Raw genomic sequence first — 14,302 nt, forward strand, 5'->3', positions numbered from 1 at the left:
GGAATGGATCTTTGATGAGTAGCCCGGGTGAGGTGAACTGGGAGGTAGAAGGCAGGAGTCCTGAGTTTTGAGGCCAGCTGCTAATCTCTCCGGGTCCAAGTGTCTAAGAGAGCAGTGGCTACTAATGTATTTGGGGACAGAGATAATTGATAATGTAATTAAAAGCTCAGACTCCTCAGAACAGTGCGTCTGATCATATAGGATTCAGAGATACCAGAAGGCCATTTGTAATTCCCTGGGGAGTCTTAAAGATTGCACACTAAGAGTGCTGGACTCTCCAAACCATATTCCAGCTTAAGCTATCTCCGAGTCAAAGACAAAGCCGGATTGCTGAGGGAAACCTGTAAGTAGTAGAAAGTTTGTACACGTGACTTGGATGCAGTGTCCACTTTCTTTGTTCTCCTAAATCACTTATTTGTCTTTCATTGACGGCCCATAGCTGGATTTGATGGAGAAATCGTATAATTACTATTGCAACATTGCCAATTCCTTAACCACCTAATACTTCATAGTTCTTTGTTCATGTGGCCTAATGACTTTTAGAGACTCACAAAGACTTCCTGTGTTTTATTGTCTCTAGCCTGTCCTGTTGGATCTTTTAGATGCTCGTCTGGTTTGTGTGTCCCTCAGGCCCAGCGATGTGATGGAGTAAATGACTGCTTTGATGAAAGTGATGAACTTTTCTGTGGTGGGTATTCAAGTTGTACTATGGCTTTGTTAGGAATAAGTGAACTTTTCGGGGCCATTTTTGCTGCTGGCATATATCCTGGGTCTTAGCAGCTGGTGTCTATTGAGGCATTACAAGCTACCCCAAAACTCTGAGACTGACAACAATCATTTATTCTGGACCATGCATCCATGGGATGTTTGAGATATGACTGACGTAGGCTGGCCTCAGCTGGGTGGCTCTGCTTTAAGCAGTGGGTCCTTCTAAGCTTGGTTCTTCCCAGGTTGGGGTCAGGTGTAGTCCTCATGGCTGTTTTCCTCTTGAACTAGTGGTAGAGCAAAGGAGGGGTGAGCAAAAACACATGGTTCTTCTTGATTTCTGGGGGTGGAACTGGCACACCATCACATCATATTCTATCAGTCAAAGTGAGCCCTTTAGCTGAGGCCCTAGTCAAGGGGCAGGCAAGTTTATCCTGCACACTTTGGGGCCATGGCAAGGGTAGAGGTGTATAATACTACCCCGGGGAGTGAGGATCTGTGGCTAGTAATTCAATGAACCACAGTCTTAAACCAACAATCCTATTTTAAAGCACAGATCTTTTATCTAGAGAGGAGCTCAGAATCTGCAGAAAAGCAAACGCTTTCAGCACATTCATTTATGGAGCACAGGTGTTGTGAATGAGAGAATTCTTATTATTACCGTTATTACCTGTATAGTTTGCAACAATGTCATACCTGCAATGATTAAGGGCTAGGATATTGGATATTCCTATTTTGGACAGAGATTCTCTCTCTTGGTTTTTCATTACTATGTGCACATCATTCCTGAATCTATCTCCAGTTTCAGGGAGTAATATGGGGAGGATAGTTCACCAGACCATATGACACCATTGGCAACACTTTCTCCTAAAGACCCAGAGTTTAATTCAAATATAATTGCAATGGTGAAGCTATTTAGTTTCTTTCATATTCTTGGAGAAATATTACATACAGTTAATATAACTATGAAAAATTATATTCATGAAAAATAACCTATGCTCTACACCTTTGGATTTTTTTTTGACAAAACAAAATAAAACTCTCTTAACTTATGGTTCATTGACCTTTTCAATCTATCGGGTTTTCTGTTGCTTAAGCAAATAAATACTGCCTATTATATAGTGAGTGAGGCTGCTGGTGTTTTTTTTACATTATTATCATTCCTTGCTATGATGCTTCAAACAGAAGGGATTATTCTTGCTTTATAAGGACTGTTTGTGGCAAATCATTTTTGTCATTGTGCCATTTTAGAAAGTGTTCTCTAAGAGTCAGCTAGGTCCACCCAGCTCAATGAGCTAGTTCAGGGCAGCAGTGTCCTCCCCTGCTCCCCCTGACCCCTAACAAAAGATGCCACTGCAAAAAAAAAAAAAAAAAAACAAGAGCAGATAACAAAAATGATCACTTTTTACAACACCAGAAATGTCTAAGGAATCACACCTCCCAGAGGTGCTTACTAATATAACTGCACCTGTCACTTGTCCAAAGGCAATTCCTGAAAATATTCCAAAGAAGAAAAATTGTGATAATTCACAGTGGTGTTTCTTAATTCAGGAAACGGGTCCCTCGGGACAAAATCATTTTAAAGAGAGGGTTCCTTCCACACAGACTACAAGCCTGTTGTCCTTTAAGACTCATAACTGTAAATCTAGTCAGGAAAACTTAATATTTTAAAATTCTTTTTATTTTTTAAATTTTATTTATTTATTTAACAGTGAGAGAGAAAGACAGAGAGCGAGCAAAAGCAGGGGGACAGTAGGCAGAGGGAGAGGGAGGAGCAGGCTTCCCCTGCAGCAGATAGCCCGATGTGGGGCTCCATCCCAGGACCCCGGGATCATGACCCGAGCCGAAGGCAGACGCCCAACCGATTGAGGCACCCAGGTGCCCCAAGTCAAGAAAACTTTGGACTCAGGGGCTTGAGGTACAGAGATGAGTAAGACAAAAATCGATGTAAGGACATTCCCACTTTTGTTTAGGAGGGCAGACAAGTTCAATTTCATTTATTTATTTATTCATTCATTCATTTAATTTTTTTAAAAGATTTTATTTATTTATTCATGAGAGACACACACACACACACACACACACAGAGAGAGAGAGAGAGAGAGAGAGAGAGAGAGGCAGAGACACAGGCAGAGGGAAGCAGGCTCCATGCAGGGAGCCCAGCGCGGGACTCGATCTCGTGACCCCAGGATCAGGCTCTGGGCTGCAGGCAGCGCTAAACCGCTGAGCCACCAGGGCTGCCCATTCATTTAACTTTTTAAGAGAGAGGGGGTGCAGAGGGAGAGAGCATCTCAGGCAGGCTCTCCCCGAGACAAGCAAGCCCCGGAGCCGGAATCCCGGGCCCGAGCTGACTGAGTCACCCAGGTGGCGCAGGCAAGCTCAGTCTCGATAGTGGCCTAGGATTTGGATTTTTCCCTAAAGCAACGCAGCACAACACAAAACACAAAACACAACACAGCAACCACCTGACGCTGCCCTGAGCTGCAGGTAAGCGCCGTGGAGGGCGCGCTGCTCAGTCCGCTCTCGTTCCAGCGTCGCTCCCGCCCGCCTGCAACGCCAGCTCCTTCAGGCGGCTCGGCCCCCTGCTCTGCGACGGCTTCAGGGACTGCGACGACGGCCGGGATGAGCACAACTGCACCCAGAGTGAGGGACGGCCCCTGCCCGCTGCTCCTCCTCCTGGACACCCTTCTAAGTCAGAGCCCAAGTACCTGGGGGGGGGGGGGGAGGGGGGAGTCAGGGCAACGGACGTGCCTCAGTTTCCCCAAGACTTACCCAGTTGTAGCACGGAAGATCCCAGTTCCCTGGAACCCGCTGGGCCGCAGGCAAAATGGGAACAGTTGGTCACTATTGGAATTGAATGTGTGTGTGTTGAGTGTGTGTGTGTGTGTGTGTGTGTGTGTGTGTCCTTGGGAATACTGGAAGGTTTTCATCACTTAGTTGCTTTCAATGTTGCCAGAGAGTAAAGGACACTGAGGATGTGATGCCAGGGACTGTGATGGGACACCTTCTGTTGTAGCCCCCACAGAAACACCTACCATTCGAGTTGTGAACAAATGGGCTGTGCCTCGCAGAGTCTGCCCATTTTCCCCATAATGGCATAAAAGGACTGAGTAGGGTGTTGATTTTTACTGAAAATTTTCTTGGAGAACAAGACAAAATAATGAATAGCAAAGGGGCCATGGCCTAGAGCAACTAATAGGGCCAACTGCCTTGCATCTCACCTCTAGTGGAAGAAAGGAGGGGCCATCGGATTGATCTCAACAGGTGCCTCCCTGCCTGCCTCCCAGGGGCTCTGCTGAGGTGAGGGGACTGGTCACCCGGGGCTTCTTCCGTCACCCTCTGCTGTGTTTCCCAGAGCAGCAAATGCTGATGCGGTGGCTAAACTATCCTTGGAGGACACAGTGAGTGCCACTCAGTCAAGTCTGTTTCTGGACAGGAAAAACTCTTCCCTCTTTTATTCATTTTTAGGCATTCCATGTAGCAACAGAACTTTTAAGTGTGGCAATGACATTTGCTTTAGGAAGCAAAATGCACAGTGTGATGGGACTGTGGATTGCCCAGACGGAAGCGACGAAGAAGGCTGCAGTGAGTAGAAATACGTTCCTTCCGACTCCCTATGCATCCTCCTCTGTTTCCAGTTGTTCCTTTGCATTCCCTTCCGGGGATAAATCTCCCTGGCAAAAGTTGGGGTCCAGGGAAGAACAGTAAATATTGGTGAACTGCATCTGACACGGTTTCTCAGAATTAAAAACTCTGGAGTGGATTTTGTCTGCTTTCTTGACAACTAGCATTAAAGCATCAGATGTCTATAATGAGAACTTTCACTTTCCGATAACTCTAATCAAGGGAGAAGCTCCTAAGTGAGAAGTCCATGAGAAAGGAGACGTCCTGGAACAGTGGATGATGGTTATTTAGGCCTTAAGTTATAATCGGTACCAAGTGCTGCTTCTCTCTTTGGCTGTGACTTGAGAACTGTAATCTGCCGCATGTTATTACGTGGTCTCTAACTGGCCAGCTGGCAACATGTTATGCATCCTTATCCATACAATTTACCCTGGAAAATAATTGTTCTGATAACTACTTTTTCTTAATAGGTTTTCATTTGAAATTTAAAAATTTCTCTTCCAAATGCTTTCTCTCAAATCAGCACACCTCCAAAGACAAGCTCAGTTCTGTTGCCTTTGGACCTAATCTGTAATAATCTGAGCCCCATCACCACTGCTCATATCAGGGCAGCTACTGCTAACAAGTCCGGTCTTCCTTGAGTAAATGTACTTTATCGTATGGAGACTCTGTGTCTGAGCTGTTCTCAGGAGGGAGGAAGTGGTTTCCTGGTGCCTTTTCTCTAGATAAGCAAGAGGTTTCCAGTTGCTTTCCTGGTGCATCAATTCTCAATGCAGCCCTAAACCTGACTTAATTTCCAGTTTTTCTTCCAAGTCGGCTTTTAAATCATGTGACCCTTCCTTTCCTAAAGGTTGCAGCAGGAGTTCCTCCTACCTCCACCGCATCATTGGGGGCACTGACACCCGGGAAGGGGGTTGGCCGTGGCAAGTCAGCCTCCACTTTGTCGGATCAGCCTACTGCGCAGCCTCGGTAATCTCCAGGGAGTGGCTTCTTTCTGCAGCCCATTGTTTCCATGGAAACAGGTAGGGCATCTCAGTTCTTACTCTAAGATCACACTCTGGGATCACAGACCATACATCTGCCCTCGGGTTGTGGAAGGAAACTGCCTGCTGGGGACATTTGATCAATTCAAATGGTGTGTGTGTGTGTGTGTGTGTGCGTGTGTGTGTGTGCGTGTGTGTGTGGAGAATGGGCACTGGACTTCTATATAAAGTGGACGGATAATGACTCTGCACCCGGTTTCCAAAGTGGCGGTTGGAGGGAGGGTTCCCACACCACTAAGAAATTCTCTGACACCAGTTGAGTGTCTTACAATTTAACTCAATTCTGACCCTGTCTGCCTGCAGATAGCATCAGATTAAACAGGTGAAGGGCTCATACCTAGGAGACAGTCCCTCCTCCCCGACTTCCGACGCCAGTTATAAGTCCGGGTTATCACCATAAATCTGGCTTAACAGCTATCAGTTGGAGATTCCAACCATCCCTTCCTTGGTTTCAATTAATATGCTAGAGCAGTTCAGAGGACTCAGAAAAACATTTTACTTTCTAGATCCCTGTCAATTGGAAAAGGGTATAACTCAGGAACAACCAGTTGGAAGAGAGGCATGGGGCAAGGTTTGGGGAAAGGGTAAGGAGCTGTCATGCCTGCTCCAGGTGTGCCACTCTCCCTGAGCTACTCTCCCTGAATCTCCACCTGTTAAATAGCCTTGAAGCTCTCTGAACCCTGTCCTCTTGGGTGCTTATGGACGCCTCATTACACAGGCATGATTGATTAAATCATTGGCCTTGGCGATGGATTCAATCTCCAGCCTGTCTCTCCTCTTTAGGGGTCAGCAAGTGTCCGGGACTGAAAGGTCAAACCGTCCAGTCACATAGTTGGTTCTCCTGGCAACCAGCTCCCAACCTTAGGTGGGGTCTGACAGTCACTCATTAACACAGCAAGGCAACAAAAGACAGCTTTGTGGCTCTATTCACTTGGGAAGCTCCAAGGGTGTTTAGGAGCTCTGCCAGAAACAAGATAAATACCAAATACATATTTATTATAAATCACAATATCACAGAGGGGAATCAAGCAAAGGTCCATTATTAGGGTTGGCATTGGAAGGGCTCTGTCTGCCTTTACCAATGGGATTATTATGGGGAAGATCCTCTTCCAGCTAAGGGCGAAAGGGAAGCTTAGAACAAATCACTTCACTTCAAAGGTAACCTTATTTAGAATCTACTAGATCTTAGGTACAAAAATATATCATTCATTTCTCATTCTGAATTTTTAAAAGTATAATATGTCAGTCAATTTATACAATTTAAATATTTGCTTCTTTTGGAAATTATAGAATTCACGTTCATGACTAAAATGGCTATGCTTCTGTTTGATCATTAGTCTTCTACGCTAGGACACTGCTCCGAGTACTACGTTAACCTGAATACTCTCCGGGGTCCCCAGCGCCACCCATGAGATGTTAGCTAAGCAGATTTGGGGCTACCCTCTTTGGACTCTGTCCCTACATTTCTTGCAAAGCTTTTGCAAGGTCTTCACCCCTCTAGAGCAAGGCTGCTGTGCAGGTGGAGATGGCTGCCTCACATGGAGACTACAAGATTCTCAGTGACTGTGCAAGGCCACAGAGGTCAGAAGTAGAGTTCTGGAAGGGGTGACAAAGAAAGAGTGGGGCCCCTGTGAGTGGTCATGCTTGAGCAGTGATAGCAGTGATCTTTCAGGCTTATGGTAGATGACAAGAAGGAATTTCATTAAATTCCTGTTTATTGAACTTTCATTTCTAAACTGTCTTGGAATTCATATCATTGGAATTTGGCAAAAGGATCCCCAGACCACTGTCCCCATCAAACGCCTATCTCCGCATGAATAGGAGAATGTAACAAATTAATTCCAGTCACATTCTTGACCTGTATGTGGTTCATGAGATGGCAGGGGCAACAGAATTTCTAGCAGTTCCTGAGGATGGGTGAGGGCACCACCCCTACTACACCTTCCTTCATCTCTGGTTTTACTAGGAGACAAAGGAGGCTCAGAAAAGTTGTGCTTTCGCCACGTCCATGGACAGAGCCAGGGGCTACGATAGGAACCGGAAGGCAGGCCTCCTTCCCTCAGCCCTCATCTGCCTGCAGAGGGCTTGTGTCCAAACCTTGGATGGTTCTGCAGGCCACTGACTTCATGCTTCCTTCCTCTTCTACCAGGCTGTCAGACCCCACGCCATGGACCGCGCACCTCGGGATGTATGTGCAGGGGAATGCCAAGTTCGTCTCCCCGGTGAAAAGAATTGTGGTCCATGAGTACTATAACAGTCAGACCTTTGACTATGATATTGCCCTGCTACAGCTCAGTACGGCCTGGCCTGAGACCCTGAAACAGCTCATTCAGCCCATATGCATCCCTCCTGCTGGCCAGAAAGTGCGCAGTGGGGAGAAGTGCTGGGTAACTGGCTGGGGGCGCAGGCACGAAGCAGGTGTGTGTAGAGTGAATGGTCATGCCCTCCCCTTCCGGATAGTACAGCCTGGGTTGATGTAATGCTTTGGGGCTCATAGAGTAGTTTGGCATATGGTCTCACTCAAGCCTCCTGCTAATTCTAGGAAGTAGAATGGAGGAAAATGTTATTAAATCCTATTTTATGATGTTTTTCCCTTTCCCTCAGAAGAAGCAAGACCCACCTCAATAAGGGGTGTGTGGGGTGGTGTCTACAGGCAAAGCAAGATTGAATAGATACTATGGGCCCTTTTCAAACTTGAGGGGGTTGCCAGGTTTTCTGCTATCGAAGAGCAATTCCTCACTACTTTTAGATTCCCTTTCATCCAGAGAAATGATTCCTTTTCTTAAAGAAGAGGAAGACATCCATGACCAACTCCTCTCCCCACCCAAAACACACAGTCTATTATGTCAAATCATAGGCAACTGTCTGGAGGATTATGTGAGTATGCCCTTCACAAAGGCAACTCTTCAGGTAGATCTGTCCACGCAGAGGGGTAACCTCTTTACAATCCCTTCACCAGAGCAGACGTCTCTGCCATTATGCACAAAGGTCAGAGTGGTAGGGAAAATTCCCTACATCTGCTCTGTCAAGGTGTTTCATGGTCTAGGATTCATGGCCGATTCCCAGTGTGCAGTAGGGGAAGAAGCCACAGCTCTGTAGGCGCCTCCCCAGAGGCTCGTGCTGACGCTTTCCATTCACCTCTCATGCATCTCAGATTCCCATGCAGCCCTTTCCAAGGGTTTAGGACAGACTCATTTTCCGCAAATCTTGAATCTTACCCTTGGCCTCGTCTCTAAAGATTCATTGTGGGCAGTCTCTCCCGGCCTCACTGCCTGCATGTGCCCTCATATGGCCTGCTGGGGTCTCAGAGCCCTAATGAGGGAGGGGAGGGCTCACAGCTCCAACACCTGTAACCTATCAGGACAGTGCTTGGGGCTCTAATTACAATATCCTATCTCACAGGAGGGAAGAGTCTGTTCAACCAGCTTCTCATGAGACATTTTCTTTATAAGCATGACTGTGTGTTTATTTTTCTGAATCATTGTAGCCAGACAGGATAAGAAGGAAGGGAAAGGGCTATAACAAAACATATTTTTATAGTTCCCAGGACTCTCCATATGTCGGTTTTGCTGCTCCATTTAAGGGGTAGGCCTCTCGACCTGTGTGTTGGGACTCACAGTCCTATGGAAAGCTTCCTGCTTCCTGCTGTACTTCCTGTACATAGTTAAGGAGGATGGCTCAGTGGCTCAGATGATTGAGTCAGACGTTGGGTCTGAATCCTGCTCTATTACCTGCAAGGTGTGTGCCATGGGGCACTCCCTCTAACCTCCTCCTCAGCCTCTATTTATTCACCAGCAAAATGACGATTATAAGAGAATTTACATAAAAAAATTGTTATGAGGATAAAAGGAGATAATGTGAGTAGATGGTCTAATAACACCCTGAATAAGTGTAATCATTACCATGATTTCTACTTCCAATGTGTTTTCCAGACAATAAAGGCTCCCCTGTTTTGCAGCAAGCAGAGGTAGAGCTCATTGATCAAACCCTCTGTGTTTCCACCTATGGGATCATCACTTCACGGATGCTCTGTGCGGGGGTCATGTCAGGGAAGAGAGATGCTTGCAGGGTAAGTCATCGTACCTTTCCTCTACCAGGCTGTTACACTTTCCATAAATACTTTCACGTTTAATTTGCACAACACTGGGAAATAACCAGGACAAATATTTCCCTTAATTCAGATATTAATTATAATCTAATTGTCTAAGATCAGGGAAAGGTGATTAAATAATTAGGTCTATAAAACTCCGTTTTCTAGTTCCCATGTATTTTCCTCCAGCATTTAGAAAATGAGGTTGGGGTTGATCTTTCTGCCATGATTTATTTTCTGATAACCCAAAACTGAAAAGCAGTTCTCTCCCTCTACTCCACGCACCCCCGCTTCCCCCCGACACACACAGTGTTTTAGGGTGGCTACCAACCATTTCCCTTCTGAAATACCAGGGTTTTATTCACTTGCTCCTTTGATGCATAGGCTGGGGGAAGGGAAAGAGGAGTGGGAGAGGTGATGGAGGACACTCATTTTATGCCTCTGATAAGGCCTCCCGACAGCGGTAAAGTTGGAGTTCATCTTCCTGGGGATGTTTCTAGGTCTCAGATTCCAATCTATGCAGATAGCTATATGATTGCCAAAAAAGTGAACAGATGATATTTAGAGGAAGGAGAGGGCTGTGGCAGCTGTTCCCACATCTCTCCACAATCTTAGCCACCATGCCACAAAGGCTCATTTTATTATAATAATGGATTTTATCTTCTGAGCTCCTATTCTCTGGCAAGCACAGTGCTAGATCCTTTACATAAGTGCAGTCAAGTTTTTCTTTCATGCCCATTTTACAGAAAAGGAAACAGGGACACAGAGAGGGTAAGCAAATTATCCAAAGTCACACAGCTAGTAAGTAAATGCCTGAGCTGGAATGTGAACCCCTATCTCTCTAATGCTAAAGCTCCTATGTTTTGGCTGCTTCCTGAGACTAGTCAGTTATACAGTCCTCTTCCACGTAGTCACCAGAGTTTACAGGTCAAGTTAGACTTAGTACAGCTGGTGTGGCAATAATCAAAATAAAGAGCCCAGTTTCTCTACTAGTCAGAATTTACCTAATCAGGGTTTGAATTGGGGAGTGGGATTCAGGGGCCGATTCAGAATGTTTTTTTTTTTTTTTTTATCTTTGCCTCTAGCTAAGTTGCAGCTTTACCTGTCCTCCAGACTAGAAACATAAAGCCCAGATGTTATAATTTAAAGGATGACACTATGGGAATTATGTTTAAACTTTGAATTAGTTTTGCCTTTGCTTTGTGGAGTTGAGTTATCAGAAGGGACTCTCAAATGAGGGTGATTTGTCCGCGATGGCTATGGCCCAGTGAGCCATAGGGATTACCCGGGGCTAACCAAGTGGGGCCTCTTCTGGAACCAGCCACTCAGTTTGCACGGCCCAGAGGCAGAGGTCAACTTTCCAAGATGACTGTGCCTCATAAGGTTGTTGTCAGGGCTAAAAGACCCAAAATAGTGTTTGGCAGACATCTCATGCTAAATAAATGTTAGCCATTATTACTATTACTACTACTACTATGGCCACCTCTGCTACTATTGAGGTTCGTTCTTTGTTTGGGATTTGTGAGAGCTGTTTCCCCTACAGGAATATTCTAAAGATATTCTCAGCCAGAAGATTACATTTCTTGTGATAAATGCAGCTTTTTGATTTTAGGAAGAATAGTTCTAAAATGATATTAGAAGCTCACATTATTTCCTGACTCTTCTCCAAACTGCATTGTAATTAGCCAAGCGAAAACTTTCCAGAATGGGAGTTTTGATACAGTCCATTAGACTCATTAATGACAAAATTGGTGCTCACGGGAGAAAGGCACTTCATACTTCCATTCTCTTCCTGTGTAGGGAGATTCAGGTGGACCTTTATCTTGTCGAAGAACCAGTGATGGACAATGGATTTTGACTGGCATCGTTAGCTGGGGACATGGATGTGGAAGACCAAACTTTCCTGGTGTTTACACAAGAGTGTCAAACTTTGTTCCCTGGATTCATAAATATGTCCCTTCTCTTTTGTAAAAGTACAAGTTGGAGTTTTGACTATGATTTCTGTGACAGATTCTTTAAAAAAGAATTCAGTAATTATCCTTAAAATGAGACCCAATTTTTTTCGTCTGTAAATTTCAGCTTGCATACATTTAGTATTTATCGAACGACAGAGTTTTACATGTATTTTATTCCATGAAAAATTGCCTCAAGGGTAGAGCTGTATTCATCTTTAAGCATCAAAAGGTCATTGATTCAGAAATGGAGGAAACCTAAAGTAAAGTCATGAATCAAGACTCTAAAATAAGATAAGAAATAGGTGAGTTGCTCAGAAATCCATTCTTTAACTTATGTTTCTATTCAAGATATGGATATTTATGAAGATTAAGGAAAAACTGATTTATTGATATAAAAATTCCATTAAAAATTCCTGATTTCAGTGTTCTAATAAAATAAATGCACAAAAATGCCTCCTTTATAAATGTAAATAAACCCAAGCTCAGTTATTGACAAAGGGAATTCCTGAACTGTTGGTTTCCATTCCAATTTTGTCTAACCACATCATAACAAGCTTTCTTCAGCCACGGCACAGGGTAGTATCGTGTACAGAAAAACCAATCAACTAACCAACAAAATTGATGGTAATCTTCACTAAAATCATGGAATGAAACATCATGGCAGTTTGGTTGAAAGCATTTACATGGGATTTAAGGAATTGTGATAATGTTGGTCAGCAGTCAAATGATAAAGGAATTTTTAGATGATTGTTTTGAAAGTCACAATCTTCAGAAATATTATCATTTGGCTTCTGATTTTTTTTTTTTAAATAAAACTCCAATGGCCTAGACTTACTTCTGTTATCAGGGCATTATAATACCCGACGTAGTTGTAAACCTGTAGTACATGCTCAATACATCACAGTTATTGATTTATTTGATCTTGATTTAGAGGGTTTCAACTTGATCTCAGAATAAGCTTTCCATTAACAGAGGCCAGACTTCACAATACCTCTCTCTGATGAGGTAAAAACAGCAGGAAGAAAAATGATATTATTTGTTTTCCCTGAGACAAAGTCAAAGGAGTAATAACAATACTATTTTTATTTTTTATTTATTTATTTTTAAAGATTTTATTTATTTATTTATTTATTTATTTACTTATTTATTCATTCATGAGAGACCTAGACAGAGAGGCAGAGACATAGGCAGAGAGAGAAGCAGAGAGCCTGATGTGGGACTGGATCCCCAGACAGGGGATCACACCCTGAGCTGAAGGCAGATGCTCAACCACTGAGCCACCTAGGCCTCCCAACAATGCTCCTTTTAAGTAGGGTCCACAATAATGAAAATAGTTTTCATGGGGCCTCAGAAGAGGCCTTAATGTAAGGATTACATTACATCCTTAATTACATCCTTAATGTAAGGAGAGAGAGAGAGCAAAAGGGGTCATTCCCAGGATCCGATAGAAAACTGAAATGTGGATTTAATATCCCTGAACTAGTGAATGATTTCCAGTTCACAGGACATATTTCAATTTGCCAAAAGACTGGTTCTCTCAGATAAAAGACACAACATTTTAATGATACCTTTCTGAACAGGTCCCTAAGAATTCAGTAAACCCGCTGTAGCATAGTACAATTCAGGGTGTCAAGTGCACCACCTGAGTCACAATGGGACTTAGCTACTAAATCCACTGTGGAGAAGAACAAATTAGGCGGATGGTTCTTAAAACCTGGGTTTATTTTGCCCGGGATTGCCATGACCTAGGTACAAGGTGAATTGTACTTTTTATTCATGGTCGGTTCTAAGGAGATTTACTATTTAAAAATATCACCAACATCTTGCATAAGTTTGTGATCACAGTTAGGAGATGAAGGAGGCCTGGAATGATCTATTAGATTCATCACAGGGAATTTTTTTCAAACCACATGTAAGGGCTACCATTTTATGCACTTGCTTGCACAAATGTGAGTGTACCATGTTCCTCAGGTGTGCAGGGGTGGGGAAAAGCTTCAGAAACACCAACCTGACTTACTTGGCTGTTTTGTGCCAAGATGCCAGGGAGACATGGAACTATATACTTTATTCTTACAAAAGTGTGAATAGAGGCAAATCCAAAGACTGTTTAGTTGGCAGAATGGAATGGCCTCTATAAACCAAGATAGGAACATTTTTATGTGCCAGACTCCTGGGCACTCTTGCTCTCCTTCACAGTGTCTTCAAATCTGCAAAATGTAACATCACAAACCAACCATTTCTCAATTGTTTCCTGTTTGATTAGTCTGAGAGGCTGACCCAACTGCCTACGTGTACAGTAGTAGCGCTTGTCACCTGACAAACATATGGATACACACTGGCTGTGTTTTCAAGAGGCACAGACCTGTTTGAAGGTAATCAGATGCTTTGGTACTTTGGTGATGTCACTTAGATGATGTTACTTTATTTTTTGGTTTATACAATAATCATTTGGGAAATTATTTGCTCTCAAAGGAGAGATGGAGAAAGAAGAGTGAGTACTATGACAAGTAAAGCAAAATTGAAAATCTATACTGGTCGGTGAGTCTTGGCAACAAGTAGGTTTTAATTTTTTAACGTTACTTACATTTTACTCTTTAAAATAATAATTTGAGACTATATTAAAAATTATTTGTGCAAGAACAATATACTTTAAAAAACATGTTTGAATGACTTTATGAAAGAACAGTATCTTTTAAAAAACTACCTCTATGAAGAAATGGCAAAAACAAATCTTTCTTTGGGGGGGGAGGAACAAAAACAAATCTATGTAGAATTTGGTTTCTCACCCAAAACTCTTTCAAGAAGTGTTTCATCTAAATTTGGGTTTAACCTCAAAGGAGAAACATTTCTTTCTAACTCATTCTGAATCCTTCATTTACAGTCAG

At 43.4% G+C, this 14,302-nt stretch overlaps 1 protein-coding gene across 2 annotated transcripts in view; it reads left to right on the forward strand.

Moving 5' to 3' along the window:
* TMPRSS7 (transmembrane serine protease 7) overlaps window positions 1-11,433 on the forward strand; it is a 36,645-nt gene extending 25,212 nt beyond the window's left edge. For both annotated transcript variants that reach the window (XM_072743719.1, XM_025990634.1), the window contains 7 exons: window positions 581-688; window positions 3,238-3,348; window positions 4,174-4,290; window positions 5,180-5,351; window positions 7,522-7,790; window positions 9,305-9,441; window positions 11,263-11,433. In XM_072743719.1, the coding sequence (XP_072599820.1) occupies window positions 581-688; window positions 3,238-3,348; window positions 4,174-4,290; window positions 5,180-5,351; window positions 7,522-7,790; window positions 9,305-9,441; window positions 11,263-11,433 (1,085 nt within the window). The remainder of the gene's footprint in view (window positions 1-580; window positions 689-3,237; window positions 3,349-4,173; window positions 4,291-5,179; window positions 5,352-7,521; window positions 7,791-9,304; window positions 9,442-11,262) is intronic.
* The last annotated feature ends 2,869 nt before the right edge of the window (window positions 11,434-14,302 follow it).

Source organism: Vulpes vulpes, chromosome 1 (assembly GCF_048418805.1).
Source record: "Vulpes vulpes isolate BD-2025 chromosome 1, VulVul3, whole genome shotgun sequence".
Lineage (NCBI taxonomy): Eukaryota > Metazoa > Chordata > Mammalia > Carnivora > Canidae > Vulpes > Vulpes vulpes.